Source organism: Manis javanica, chromosome 17, assembly GCF_040802235.1.
Source record: "Manis javanica isolate MJ-LG chromosome 17, MJ_LKY, whole genome shotgun sequence".
NCBI classification, from domain to species: Eukaryota; Metazoa; Chordata; class Mammalia; order Pholidota; family Manidae; genus Manis; species Manis javanica.
The window spans coordinates 30,255,638-30,269,665 of NC_133172.1; the positions used below are offsets into that span (position 1 = coordinate 30,255,638).

The 14,028-nt window shown below is 37.4% G+C and overlaps 1 protein-coding gene across 1 annotated transcript in view; it reads left to right on the forward strand.

Annotated features, from left to right (window-relative positions):
* Positions 1–14,028, forward strand: part of LONP2 (lon peptidase 2, peroxisomal) — a 90,849-nt gene that overhangs the window by 68,467 nt on the left and 8,354 nt on the right. Inside the window, exon 12 of the mRNA XM_036996459.2 lies at positions 10,875–11,017. Within this exon, the coding sequence (XP_036852354.1) occupies positions 10,875–11,017 (143 nt within the window). The remainder of the gene's footprint in view (positions 1–10,874; positions 11,018–14,028) is intronic.

Here is a 14,028-nt window from a genome sequence, read left to right on the forward strand (position 1 = left end):
AAAGTGCAATGAAGTGAAGTGCAGCAAAATGAGGTGTGCCTACAGTAGGAAAACTAGGTTGAAAACCCAAATTACACTTGATCCTTGCACCACAGAGAGGTTATGGGCGCCATCTGCCAGTGCAGTAAAAAAATCCACATATAACTTTTGACTGCCCAAAAACTTAACTACAAATACTGTTGACTAGAAAGCCTTACCAATAACATAAACAGTTAACATTTTGTTATAGGTATTATATACTGAATTCTTACAATAAAGTAGGCTAGAGAAAAGAAAATTCTTTTTTCAAGTTGTCATGTATTTCCAAAATAATTTTCCAGTGTATTTACTGAAAAAAAATCTGCATATTTGGTCCCTCCCAGTTCAAACCCATGTTGTTTTGAGATTCAGCTATAGTAGGTTATTTTGATAATCAAGGAAGTAAAGATAATTGTCATCTTTATTCCTGCTATTTGCTAGACTCTATTCTAAGCATTTTTTTCACCTTGTTTCTTTATTTTTTATTTTTTTTTATTTTGGTATCATTAATCTACAATTACACAAAGAACATTATGTTTACTAGGCTCCCCCTTCACCAAGTCCCCCCCCCACAAACCCCATTACAGTCACTGTCCATCAGCATAGTAAGATGCAGCAGAATCCCTACTTGTTTTCTCTGTGTTGTACCGCCCTCCCTGTGCCCCCCCGACATTACACATGCTAATCATAATGCCCCCTTTCTTTTTCCCTGCCCTTATCCCTCCCTTCCCACCCATCCTCCTCAGTCCCTTTCCCTTTGGTAACTATTTGTCCATTCTTGGCTTCTGTGATTCTGCTGCTGTTTTGTTCCTTCAGTTTTGCTTTGTTCTTATACTCCACATATGAGTGAAATCATTTGGTACTTGTCTCTCTGCCTGGCTTATTTCACTGAGCATAATACTCTCTAGCTCCAACCATTTTGTTGCAAATGGTAGGATTTGTTGTCTTCTTATGGCTGAATAATATTCCATTATGTATATGTACCACATCTTCTTTATCCATTCATCTGCTGATGGACATTTAGGTTGCTTCCATTTCTTGGCTATTGTAAATAGTGCTGTGATAAACATAGGGGTGGAATTCCTGGTATTCTAAGCATTTTACACGTGTTTACTCCTTTAATCCTTTAATGACCCTGTAAAGTAGGTGGTGTTTCAGGCCCAGTTTGTTTTTTGTTTTTTTTTGCCTTTTCAAATTTTTTACTTAAACTGTAGAACAATTAAAATGACTTATGTACAACCATGCCATTGAAGTAATGAGATGATTGAAATCGTCTTTTTTTTAAACTTTTTATTAAGGTATGATTGATATACACTCTTATGAAGGTTTCACATGAAAAAACAATGTGGCTACTACATTCACCCACATTATCAAGTCCCCACCCATACCCCAATGCAGTCACTGTCCATCAGTGCAGCAAGTTGCCAGAGATCTACACGTCACTCCTCTGTGATACACTGTTCTCCCCATGATCCCCCACACCATGTGCACTAAACATAATACCCCTCGGTCCCCTTCTCCCTCCCTCCCCCACCCACCCTCCCACACCCCTTCCCTTTGGTAACCACTAGTTCATTCTTGGAGTTTCTGAGTCTGCTGCCATTTTGTTCCTTCAGTTTTGCTTCATTGTTATACTCCACAAATGAGGGAAATCATTTGGCATTTGTCTTGCTCCTCCTGGCTTATTTCACTGAGCATAATGTCCTCCAGCTCCATCCATGTTGTTGCAAATGGTAAGATTTGTTTCTTTCCTATGGCTGAATAGTATTCCATTGTGTATATGTACCACATCTTCTTTATCCATTCATCTACTGATGGACACTTAGGTTGCTTCCATATCTTGGCTATTGTAAAAAGTGCTGCGATAAACAAAGGGGTGCATATGTCTTTTTGAATCTGAGAAGTTGTATTCTTTGGGTGTATTCCAAGAAGTCGGATTCGAAGATCAAATGGTATTTCTATTTTGAGTTTTTTGAGGAACCTCCATACTGCTTTCCACAATGGTTGAACTAGCTTACATTCCCACCAGCAGTGTAGGAGGGTTCCCCTTTCTCCACATCCTCGCCAACATTTGTTGTTCTTAAGTCTTTTCGATGCTGGCCATCCTTACTGGTATGAGATGATATCTCATTGTGGTTTTAATGTGCATTTCCCTGATCATTAGTGATGTGGAGCATCTTTTCATGTGTCTGTTGGCCATCTGAATTTCTTCTTTGGGGAACCATCTCTTCATATCCTCTGCCCATTTGTTAATCGGTTATTTGCTTTTTGGGTGTTGAGGCATGTAAGTTCTTTATATATTTTGGATGTTAACCCCTTGTTGGATCTGTCATTTACAAATATATTCTCCCATACTGTAGGGTGCCTTTTTGTTTTGTTGATGATGTCCTTTGCTGTACAGAAACTTTTTAGTTTGATGCAGTCCCATGAGTTCATTTTTGCTTTTGTTTCCCTTTCTCGAGGAGATGCATTCAGGAAGAAGTTGCTCATGCTTACATTCAGGAGATGTTTGTTTAGGCCCATTTTACAGATGAGAAAACTAAGATGCAGGAAATTAAGTAATGTGCCCAAGGTTCTAGCTAGTAAACGTCAGAATCTAAGATTTAACCTAGGGAGGCTAGCTCTAAGGCTAAACGCAGTGAATATACTGTGTTTTCATTATTCCTATATATCCTATATCCATTATCCCTATAACAACTATTTGAAGTATAGATACTATTTCTCTCATTTCAGATGAGAAATGGGACCTTAAAGAGACTAGGGAAATGAACAATCTGGAAAGGAAATTAAGAAACTAATTCCATTTCCAATAGCATTTAAAAGAATTAAATACTTAAATCTCACCAACGAGGTGAAAAACTTTAATACTGAAAACTACCAACCACTGCTGGGAAGAAATTTTAAAAGACCTAAGTAAATAGAAAAAATATCCTGTGCTTATGGATAGGAAGATGTAGCACTGTTAAGATCTACAAATTCAGTGCAATCTGTAGATTCAGTGCAGTCTCTTCCAAAACATCAAAAGCCTTTTTCAGAGAAATGGTAAAGCTGATCTTCAAATTCATATGGAATTGCAGTGGGCCACAAATAGCCAAACAATATTGGAAAAGAAGAACAAAATGGAGGATTCACACCACCTGAACCTTCTATAGAGCTACAGTAATTAAGACAGTATAGTATTGGCATAGGACAGACATATATAGCCCAATGGGACAGACTAGAGAACACTAAAATAAAGCTCATATATATGGTCAAGTGGTTTTTAACAAGGAATCCAAGACCAGTGGGGAAAGGAAAGTCTTTTCAACAAGTGGTGGTGGGAGAACTGGATGTCTGCATGCAAAGTGATGAAGTAGGCTCTGACTTTATACTGTATACAAAAGTTAAGTAAAAATTGATTGGTGATCTAAGCTTGGGAGCAAAAATTATAAAATTCTTAGAGTAAAAACATTGGGGAAAATCTGTATAAAAATTAGGTTTGACCGTGATTTCGTGGAGATAACAACAAAGTCATAGGCAACAAAAGAAAAAAGATAAAGTGGACTTCATCAAAATTAAAAACTAGTATCATCAAAAGACACTATCAAGAATGTATAAAAGCAACCGGAGTAATATTTGAAAATAATGTATCTGATAGGGGATTGATATCAAGAATATATAAAGGACTCCTACAACTCAAACAACAGCAACAGCCCAATTCAAAAATGAACAAAGGACTTGAATAGACTTCTCCAAAGAAGTTGGAAAAATGGCCAATAAGCACATGGAAGGATGCTTAACACTATTAGTCATTAAAAAAATACAAATGAAAATCTAATGCGATACTACTACACACCTAATACGATGACTATAACCAAAAAAATGGAAACTGCATTGGTGAGAATGTAGAGAAATCGGAAGCCCTCATGCATTGCTGTTGAGAGTGTAAAATGGTACAGCTACTGTGGAGAACAGTTAGTTCATCAGTTCTTCAAAAAGTCAAATGGAGAACTACCATGTAACCCAGCAGTTCCACTCCTGGGTATATGTCCAAAGAGCTGAAAAGAGGGACTCCCAACAGATACCAGTGTTCATGGCAGCAGTAGTCAACAATAGGCAAAAGATGGAAATAACTCAGGTGTCCATCAGTGGATAAATGGACAAACAAATGTGTTGTCTACATGTAATGGAGTATTATTCATCCATTAAGCAGAATGAAAATTAGTATATGTTACAACATGGCTGGACCTAGAAAACATTGTGCTAAGTGAAATAAAGCAGACACAGGACAGGCACTGTATAGTTCCACTTAATATGAGGTACCTAGAATAGGCAAATTCATAGAGACAGAAAAGTAGACTGGAGATTACCAGGGGCCTATAGGGAAGGGAGAATGGGAACTTAATATTTTATGGGTACAGAGTTTATGCTGACATGATGAAAAAATTTTGGGTAATTAGTGGTGACAGTTACAACAATAGTGTGAATGTATTTAATGCCACTGAATTGTTAACCAATTCCCACTTGCAAATGGTTAAAAAGGTCAGTATTATGTTACATATATTTCACTTTAATAAAAACAGTTATAAAAAGATAAAGATTTCCCAAAGTTGTACAGCTTGTAAACAGGAAGAGCTGGACCACAAACCCAGGCTATCTGACTCCAGGGTATCTTTCAAGTATGGAGGGTCAGTTGTACCTCTACTGGATATTTCTGAGGATCTACCCATAAGCAGAAATACTGAAAATGGTTAAGTTTCATGTTTTTATATCTAAAACAATTTGGTATATCTATCTGTCTGAGGCCCTAAGATTTTTTAATCTAAACATAACCGCATTCTTAGAGGTTAAGAGTTAGTTGGCTACTGTGAATATCCGTCATTCATTAGAAACAAAGGTCTCTGTACAGTATTAAAGGATAATTTCTTAATGGCAAAATTATCACTATCATACAGATATAAAATGAACATGTGTCAGATATTGTAAATAACTCATTAATTGATGAGAGAAGCCAGTAAGATGTTAAAACTGATTTAAAGGTGAATCCAGAAAGTAGACACATATATAGGCAGTCAGGAATACTGAAATTAATTTGTAAAACCAGCTTCTCGGCAAAGGGAGAGGATCAGTTGTACCTCTACTGGACAAGAATCATTTCCATTACTATCAGTTTTCTCTGACTTACAGAATTGAAAAATAGCTGAAAGGCAGTAAGACATGGTCAGCCTGGAAGGATGCTCTGGACAACATGCTCACTAATCTATTTGTGCTCATGTCCCTGTCTTTCACATTTTTTCTGACAATAGTCGAAGAAGGGAATCTTGTTTATAATACCACTTATGTTAGTTATTTTCAGTCAAGAAAAAAATGTCATCTCTCAGTTATTCACCAACAAGATTGTATTGTCTTGTCAAGGAGCTCCTGAGCCACAGGCAGCTTTTCTAGACTAGATTTTAGGTTGGGACAAAAGGTGTCCTTGGCTGGGAAACTGGAATATTGATAGTCTTTGTGACTTTTTTTTTTGGCTTTGTACTCGAGGCACTTTGTTTAACCTTCCTGGATCCCAGTTTCCTTTAGTGTAATGTGGAGGGTTGGAACAGATCTTGACTCTCTACCTGTCTTTTTAAGTTTTACAGATCATGATTGTGTGCATCTTGAATTCCTGATTCTTCCCAAATTCTCCTGAGTCTCAGAATGAGACCTAGACATTTGCGGGCAACTATTTCCCAAGGACATTGTATTAATATGACAGAAACAGGTAGTATTCATTTCTTTGGAAAATTAACCCTGTTTCTGAGCCCTGTTAGTTAGCTGGCTACAGTTAACAAGGTTCTTATATACTGTTCCCTCCTCCACCCCCACCCCACAGGCATTAAAAACATGCTCTTTGTGAAAAAGAAGACTTCTTTAATAATCTGGAAGGGGTTCCTATTACCACTATACCACAAAATGTTGCTTTTGAACCCATGAGACTGGGCTTGTGAGTATAGTGTATGCCTCAAGTTAAGCAGAATATAGAGAATAATAACTGGTAGCTAAAATTTTCTGTCTTGAGTAAAGATGATTATAGATAACCTACGCCTGTCTGTGGTTAGGTGGATTCTCATTTCTGCCACATTCTGGGGAATTACTGTTGCTGTTAATAGCCTTTTTTGTGTTCCTGGTCTCTGGTATTTTCCATTGGCTGGATCACCTGCCTAGAGACACCATTTGCTATACATTTATTCAGAAGATAAGAAACTTTGTTTTCTAAAAGAAAGCTACTGGAGTTGCCTGAGGTATTGCACCCTCTAGTCTTCTTTACTTCCCCTCCTCATATCTGACTTTCTCCCTCCTTCCCACAGCAATTCTTTGGCTCTTGGGCCTGCTTTCATTTAAGTCGTGTTCCTCTGACAGACAGTGAGTGGAAAAGAACGCTTTGTGGTGGCCTAGTGACAGCTGCTTTGGAAAAGCCTAACCCTTTCTCATGAGGAGTTTGCATCCATAGGATATCCTTTTATGATAGCTGTGGTGACATCAGTTCTAGAGTCTGGCTTATCCCCCTTAGGGAGTGCTCCCACATTTCACCCTTGCTTTGTGAACAGCTGTCACCAGAGCCCACATTTGTGCTGCAGGGTGGCCCCTGTTCAGCATTGCAGGGTCTGCCCTGGGTGCCATTTGCTTATCTGCTGCCTTCATGCTTTTAAACTCGGCTATACCCTGACCAGACTGGCTATGTCCTGAATTAGAGGCAAAACAGGCTGATAATGTGGATGAAAGAAGAGCTTGGAGATATTGGAGATATCTCTGAGCAGAGTAAATCAACTAAAATAACTTTAGCTCCCTCCCACTTTCAGAATAATTTTGTGTCTATCTTTTAAGTGAATAAATAGTTGGAGTGGATTTAGGCTAATTTACTCTACTCTTTTTATTTTTCCATTCCCTTTCTTTTCAAACTCTATTTAATAGCAATTTATTACTTTTAAAAATACACTTCAAAACTACTTATAAAGAAAATTTTAGCATATGAAATATAATGGTAATATATATTATAGCATAGGGCAGAGTCTTTAGTCTTAATATCTTTTTTTTCCTACATATATTAAATTCATGTGATTCCCAACAGTCATCTGATTGTGGTCAAAGCCCTGGGTGGAATTAGGTTGCAGAGAACATTTTGTTTTCTTCTAATGAAGGGACTATGGAGTGAGACATGTGAATTTTAGAAGTCTATGTTAGATATTTCTCTAACTATATAATTGAGTTCTTCTCATTTTATACATACTAAGGCTTTAAGCATTACTAAATTCTCCCAGCAAATCTTTGAGGGTAACTGTAATTGTTATGGTTTCACTGAATAGAAAAACAGATACAAGTAGGTAAAGTAACTTTTTTCAAGACCAACTAGGAAGCCTGAGCCAGGATTGGTGACTATTATTTATTGGCTGTTTCACCATATAATTGTAATCCATCTCAGGGAATAACTTCTGTCAACATTTTGGACTGCATCATTTCATTCATCCTCATGTATATATATATACTATATATCAGTAAAAATCATGCCATGTGAAAATATATACATACCCTCCTCTTCCCTCAATTTAATATTGTTTCAAAAGGATTTTCTTACATTACTTAAAAACACTTGGAAAACAATTTTAGTGACTGTGTAGTATTTTATTAGATGGATATACCACTGTGTACTCAACCATGTTTCTAATGTTGACTATTTATATTAGATCTAATTTTTGCTATTAACAGATAGGGCTTCAGCAAGTAGCTTTATTGTCTAAACTGTTCTCTGCACAATGGTTGTCTGCACTTTGGGTTATGTCCTTAAGGACAGGTTCCTGCAAAACAGAATCACTGAGTCTGAGGTACGAGTGGTTGGAGGGCTTTCAATATATTGACAAGCGTCTTTCCTGAAAGATTGAATCAATTTATATTTCCATGAGCAACAACAGCATTTAAGGTCTCCTTACTTTAACATTGATCTTTGTCATTTCTTAAATACCTTTACTAGTTAGCTTAGTTGGGTGACCAGAAAACAGTGTCTTGCTTTTATTATTTACACTTTCCTTCTAGTGAAATAATCATTTTTTCATGTGACTGTGAACCATTTAGTTTGAACCACTGTTTTAGCCCAAGAGAAGGACATAGAAGAAGAAAACTGCTTAATTTCATTAGAAAGGGTTTGTGGGACAGGGTCCATGTTATGTTGGAAGGTTTAACTTTTTAAATTGTTTTTGTTTGCATTGCCTTAAAAAGTCCATCTTGCTTGAATGTTACAAACTGGGGTAAGGCCAGGACTGAATCTTAGAGTCTCTGCCACTTTCTTCTCTTGGTGTTGATGCCTTCTGAGCAGGAGAACATGGCACTAAAGCTGCGTACTTGGAAGCTTGTGCATAGACTCAGAAGGTCAGCTAAAACTTGGACCTCGTTTATTGAATGGCATCTTTGTGAGGTGATATTTGGTCGTTGTTTATTTTAATGAGAAGTCAGAGTATGAATTCTCTGAAAATCCAGAATTTCCTTACTCTCACTTTGTATTGCACAAGGTGCACTAGATGATTCTTAAAATCCAGTGCTAGCCTATCTTTCCTGTTAGCTGACACCATTTTCTTTACTTGAGCTTTAATTCCCTAGGCATGTGTTCTAATGATTGAACATTTTGAAGCACAGATGAGTTCTAAGTTTATTGAATTTTTCATAGGACTTTAAGCTGCTGTGCCTTAAAGCCTAAATTGCCACCTTGTATATTATAAGGTCTACTTTCTTTAGAAATAGTTCTCCCTACCCCCACTCCCTCAGTGGTCAAAGCACTGAATTCACTACTGCATTGGAAAGGGATTGGGTGTCCTAAAGCATTGGTTACATAATTATGGACTGGTTTTCACCCATCCAACTTTACTTCCTCTTGTAAGAGTAAATTCCAGGCTTTAACAGTAATTAGATCTCAGAAAAGCGCGTCACAGAGCACAACAGACCAAAGAAAATTGCAGCCTCACCTGTGTATCAGCTAAGTTCAGAGCCCTTTATTTTTAGGGTACAGTAACCTTAGACAGGTGGTGCTTTTCTTTCTGGGCATTAATTTTAATTAAGCAATGACACCTGATTTCTGTTGTGCCCTGAGATCTACCTGAAGCTAACCTGATCATTTTGAGTGCCTTCCTATCCTTGTTCAGTGATACTGCTTAGGTGTGCTTGCAAACAGCAGCAGACAGAAAGTCTCCATGTCCATGAGCTCCTGAGCAACTCCATAATTGTTAGATTTTGTGAAACAGCCATGTGCTGCAGGAAGTTGGAAAGATGAGTGAGAACTTCCTGGAATCTGGTTTGAGAGATCAAGTGACACTGCAGAGGTATGACTGCGAGAATATATATAACTCATGACTTACACTTATAGATACAGCATGTGCATTGCAGTTGGTAGTCTGTAAAGGATTTTCTCTCTAATTCCTTTATTTATAAGGATTAAGAATCCTGCAAAGATAGGTAGTGAGAGATGTAGTGCTTTTCAAAGGATCAAATAGCCAGCGAGTGGCAGAACGTTGGAGCTGTAGTCTGTTTTTTCTCCTGTCTCTCTGTGTCACTCATCATGAAGAGGAGCTTCACAGGGTCCAGGAGGAGAGTAGAAGACCAAGAGAGCCCTTTCCCCGGAAGGTCATGGCAGAGTTGTAATGCATGGGGCCCACTTAGGGTCATCCTAGGAGGTCTCCAGTTAATCGTTAAATTAGGGTCTAAATAAGGGTCTGATATTCTTAAACATAATCAGTAATCACTCTGGGAAGGAAAGGAGTCAGTGAAAATTCTTTTAACTTTATGAAATATTAGAAAGGAAGAATCACAGCAAAACTATAATAAATACATAGATATACAATGTTAGATGACATATAATTATATGTTGTATATTAATATATACAGTAATCATTTCCCAAAGGGAGGGTGTATGAAAAAAAGGCAATAAAAAAAAGATACTTAAAATGGTTCAAGAACTAGAAGAATGATGACAAAGCTAGGAATGAGGAATAGAGCCAAATATTTTCTACATTGCTTAAACCTCTACTCATTTTAGGTCTCTGGCTGCAGACTGAAGTAACATTTTTCTTTACTCAAATTGGAATAAGACCAATAGAAAAGATGGTCTGACAGGTCAAATGGCTCCTTCCTGCTCTCTGTATGTCTTGGTCCAAACCAAAATGAGTCAATACTTCGAAAAGATGTCAGCAACCAGGCTTTTAGGCACGTTAAGGAAATAGTGCATTATTATAGGGATTTCAAATCAGGTATCATATTCTCTTACCCTGGCACTGCCAGTTATATTTGTTTTTGTTGGAAAATGATAACCTTGGAGTTGAGCTATATGTTTACAAAAGAGCCATTGCTCATACAGGTCCTATCATTTCCAAGTTCATGTTGCCTGTCAGGAAATGGGACACCTGATGGAACTCCTCTAAAGAGGGAATTGAAAAGTTTGCATTCCGTTGATCTAACAGAATTGTATAAGATAATCTATGGTGTTTTACCTTTAAGTATCTGGTCTCTAAAGCCCATTAGTGGACTAGTGTCAGGCATTGTTCTTGGCTTAAGAATGTAATGGTTAAAAAGAAGACAGGCAAGGTTGCTGCCCTCCCCTAGCTTACTGAAACTTTCATAGGGGGAGACAGACAAGGAACAAGTGAAAATGAGTGAAAGGGAACTGCTTTATGTTAGTCTCCAGGGGCTCTTGAAGGACAGTTACTCTGAGTTCCCCAGATACACAAGGTGAGTTTTTGTGCCTTCATAATTGTGTAAAAGTGACTGAATTGTTGAAGTCCACTGTGCTTTTTGATATTTACTGCTAATGAGTTTTCAAACCTAGAAATCTGAGAATTTCTAAATAAATATTTTTCTCTTAGGTTGCAGAGAACACATCTTAGAAGATTCAAAACCTGAATCTATTGATGATACTGCTGACTTGGCCCTACCACCTGAAATGCCAATTTTGATTGATTTCCATGCCTTGAAAGACATCCTTGGGCCCCCGATGTATGAAATGGAGGTGATCAGACTCATTTTTTGGTTGACACTCACCAGCTTACTCTGGTGGTTGCTTAAAAGATTAGGGGAGACGTAGAATTGGGTTTCAGGGGAGACTGAATTTTGTCTTAAGATTGGAAACTTGTTTTCTCTAAAGTATTGAATTTTAGTGCTTAATGTGATAATACGGTTTTTGCAGAGAGCCTGACCATATCCTCTTTTAGAAACCTAATCCGATCTTACTCTCTGCTGTCAGCTCCATTTTAAGAACAGTATTGCTGACTTTCTCAGACTTTGCTCTGTAGGAATTCAGTATTCTATTGTATGTGTCTTAATAAGGGTTTCCTTGTGCTAGCAAAGGCTTGGGTGGGAAGAGGTAGGGGAGACAACCTAGTACAGAATATCTGAAAACATGAGCCGTAAGCCGTGCTCTTCAGTCTGCTCTAGTGCAGACCTATATGGCATCTTTCAGGAACATATTGTTTCACTGTTAGTAATTCCTTTTGGGTTAAACCTGGGTATAGGTCTAGCCCTGTTTCTACCTTTCTCCTCCAACTGTCCCTCATAGCAGAACACCCAACCCTAGAGGCAGCTAGATGGAACTAGGTGTTTGAATCTGTGACTGCTGAGGAATTATGATATATTTTATAGGATGTTTAAATGAGCTTTTATGGGCCAGTTACCAGAAAAAAAATTATATCATATTCCTGACTTTAACATCTTTTTTCAGAAGCTTTATCATTGCCTTCTTGTCAGTTTAACGAAAAAAGATTTTCAGAAGATAAATCTGATACATTATGCAGAAGATAATCTCTCCATCTAACATTTGAAATCATTACCAGTAGATACGGTTTTCCTAAGTCTCTCCTCAAGGAGAAGAGAAATAGTCCCCAAACCCATCTTGCTTATCTATTTAAACTCTGAGCTGGTCATGTAAAGCTAATGAGCCTTTCTGCGAAGCTCTCAGTTACAAGAATAGAACTTGCTTGCTCTTGACGGTAAATCTGGTCTTGACTGATAGAATCAGAGGCATCATGTTGGTTATTTGAACTCTTAAGGTGTAAATGTTGAAGTGATGAAAGAAATGGAGCAAAACTTCTCTTAGTTGAGAAAGTGAGAAAACCCTACTTTTCTGCTCTAAGAAAATAAAATGATTTTATGAGTTAAGAAGTAAATAGGTTCTGACTCCTGCACATCCAATGGGCATCTACAGAGCAGTACAAGCCAGCAGTCCTTTAGGAATTTAAACTAGAGCAACCAATAAAAACAAAAGACTGACGTATGTTTCTGTTGCATATGCGCTCCTTTCCCAGCCCTTTGTGCTGCTATTAAGTTTGAAAGCATTGCTGACATTCTTAGAGATTTGACAAAGAAAGAGCCAGAATAGAAACGGGAAATTTTGTAAACACTGCTTAACAGCTCTGTTTGATATCATTGGAGAAATTCATTTTGTTTTTCATGTAGCATCTGAGCTATTATTACATATTGAACATTTTGACCAACATGAATCTGAAAGGTAGATTCCAGTAGCCATTTTACTGTTTATAAATAACATCTCAGAATAGGAGAGAAGATTTGGTGTTTGGGAGTTTGGAACATTTTGTTCATCTTTTCTTCACTTGAGAGAATTCACCCTGTGGTTTCTGTCTTTCCCTTTAGTGTTCTGATGACCATCAGCCCCAAACTGTTTAATTGCCCTCTGTCTCAGCATTTGTATGTATGAAATGAAGATTTATGGAATATTTCTTTATTGTCATGAGGGCTGTCACTGTGTCACTGTTGTCATGAGGGCTAGGAGTCTTCCATTCACAGGAAAAAAGTTTAAAAAGACTAACTGAATCATGCTTTCCCCACTCTTTCCCACTCTTTCTCTTACAGTGAAGGGAGATCTTTTCTCTCCTTTTTTTTTTTAAATGCATTTAACTGATCTTTTTTCTCTAGGAAACTTGCTGTATTTGAAAAGGTGACTTATGATACTGTTGCTAAATTTTAAATCTAGACTAAGTTCCTAGAACTCATTTTTCACCTGTTTAAGGTGCATAGCGTAGTACTAAAAGGGTGCCTTCTCACCCTAAGGTGTGTATCTAATAATGTGGAGGCTTCTCCTGTCTTCACTAAGTTGAAAATGAAAATTATCAGATTCTCATTTCTTTCCAAAGATGTCCAGGTAATCCAGTGACTTCAGTGGGGAATGGGGGGAACTCAATAATATGGGTGAATGTAGTACCCACATTGTTGTTCATGTGAAACCTTCATAAGAGTGTATATCAATGATACCTTAATAAAAAATAAAAATAAAGTAAAAAAGATGTTCAGGTAATCAATAAAAGTAATTTTAACCAAATTTACATTTTTAATGGCAATCTCTTAACTGCCCAGATCTAGACTAAGTTCCTAGAACTCATTTTTCGCCTGTTTAAGGGATATAACTTAGTGTTAAAAGTGTGCCTTCTTGCCCTTCTTCTCATTGTTAGTTTGCTGGGTCGAGAACAGTTTTGGTACTAATATATTTTCCAGATTCATCTTCAGTGAAGGTAAAGAATAGTAAGAAATAGTATAAAGTTATTAAATGCAGGTGATGGTATAAAATTAGGATTATAAAAACAACTGGAATTTTTTTCCCCCTTTTTTGGTGATTGGGGATACACCTGTCTGTTTTTGGGGAGCATGGTGGTTGAAGGAACTAGTATCTGTTCATTCTTTTAGCATGTACCCGGCTTTATATACATCAACTCACCAAATTCTGAAAACTATAAGAGAAAGTAGGAGATGTGCAGGTATCATTCACAGCACAGACTGACTGGGAATGCTGCCTCAAAAGCCTGGGCAGGAGCAGGTCAAGGTGGAAGATTTAGGACGGGCACAGGAATCAAACCACAGCTATTTCATCTGGTCAGTTATGAGATTGCCATTAAAAATGTAAACTCAGTTACAGTTACTTTTATTGATTACCTGATCATCTTTGGCAGGAAATGAGAATCTTATAATTTTCTTTTTCATCTTAGTGAAGCCATGAGAAGTCTCCACATTATT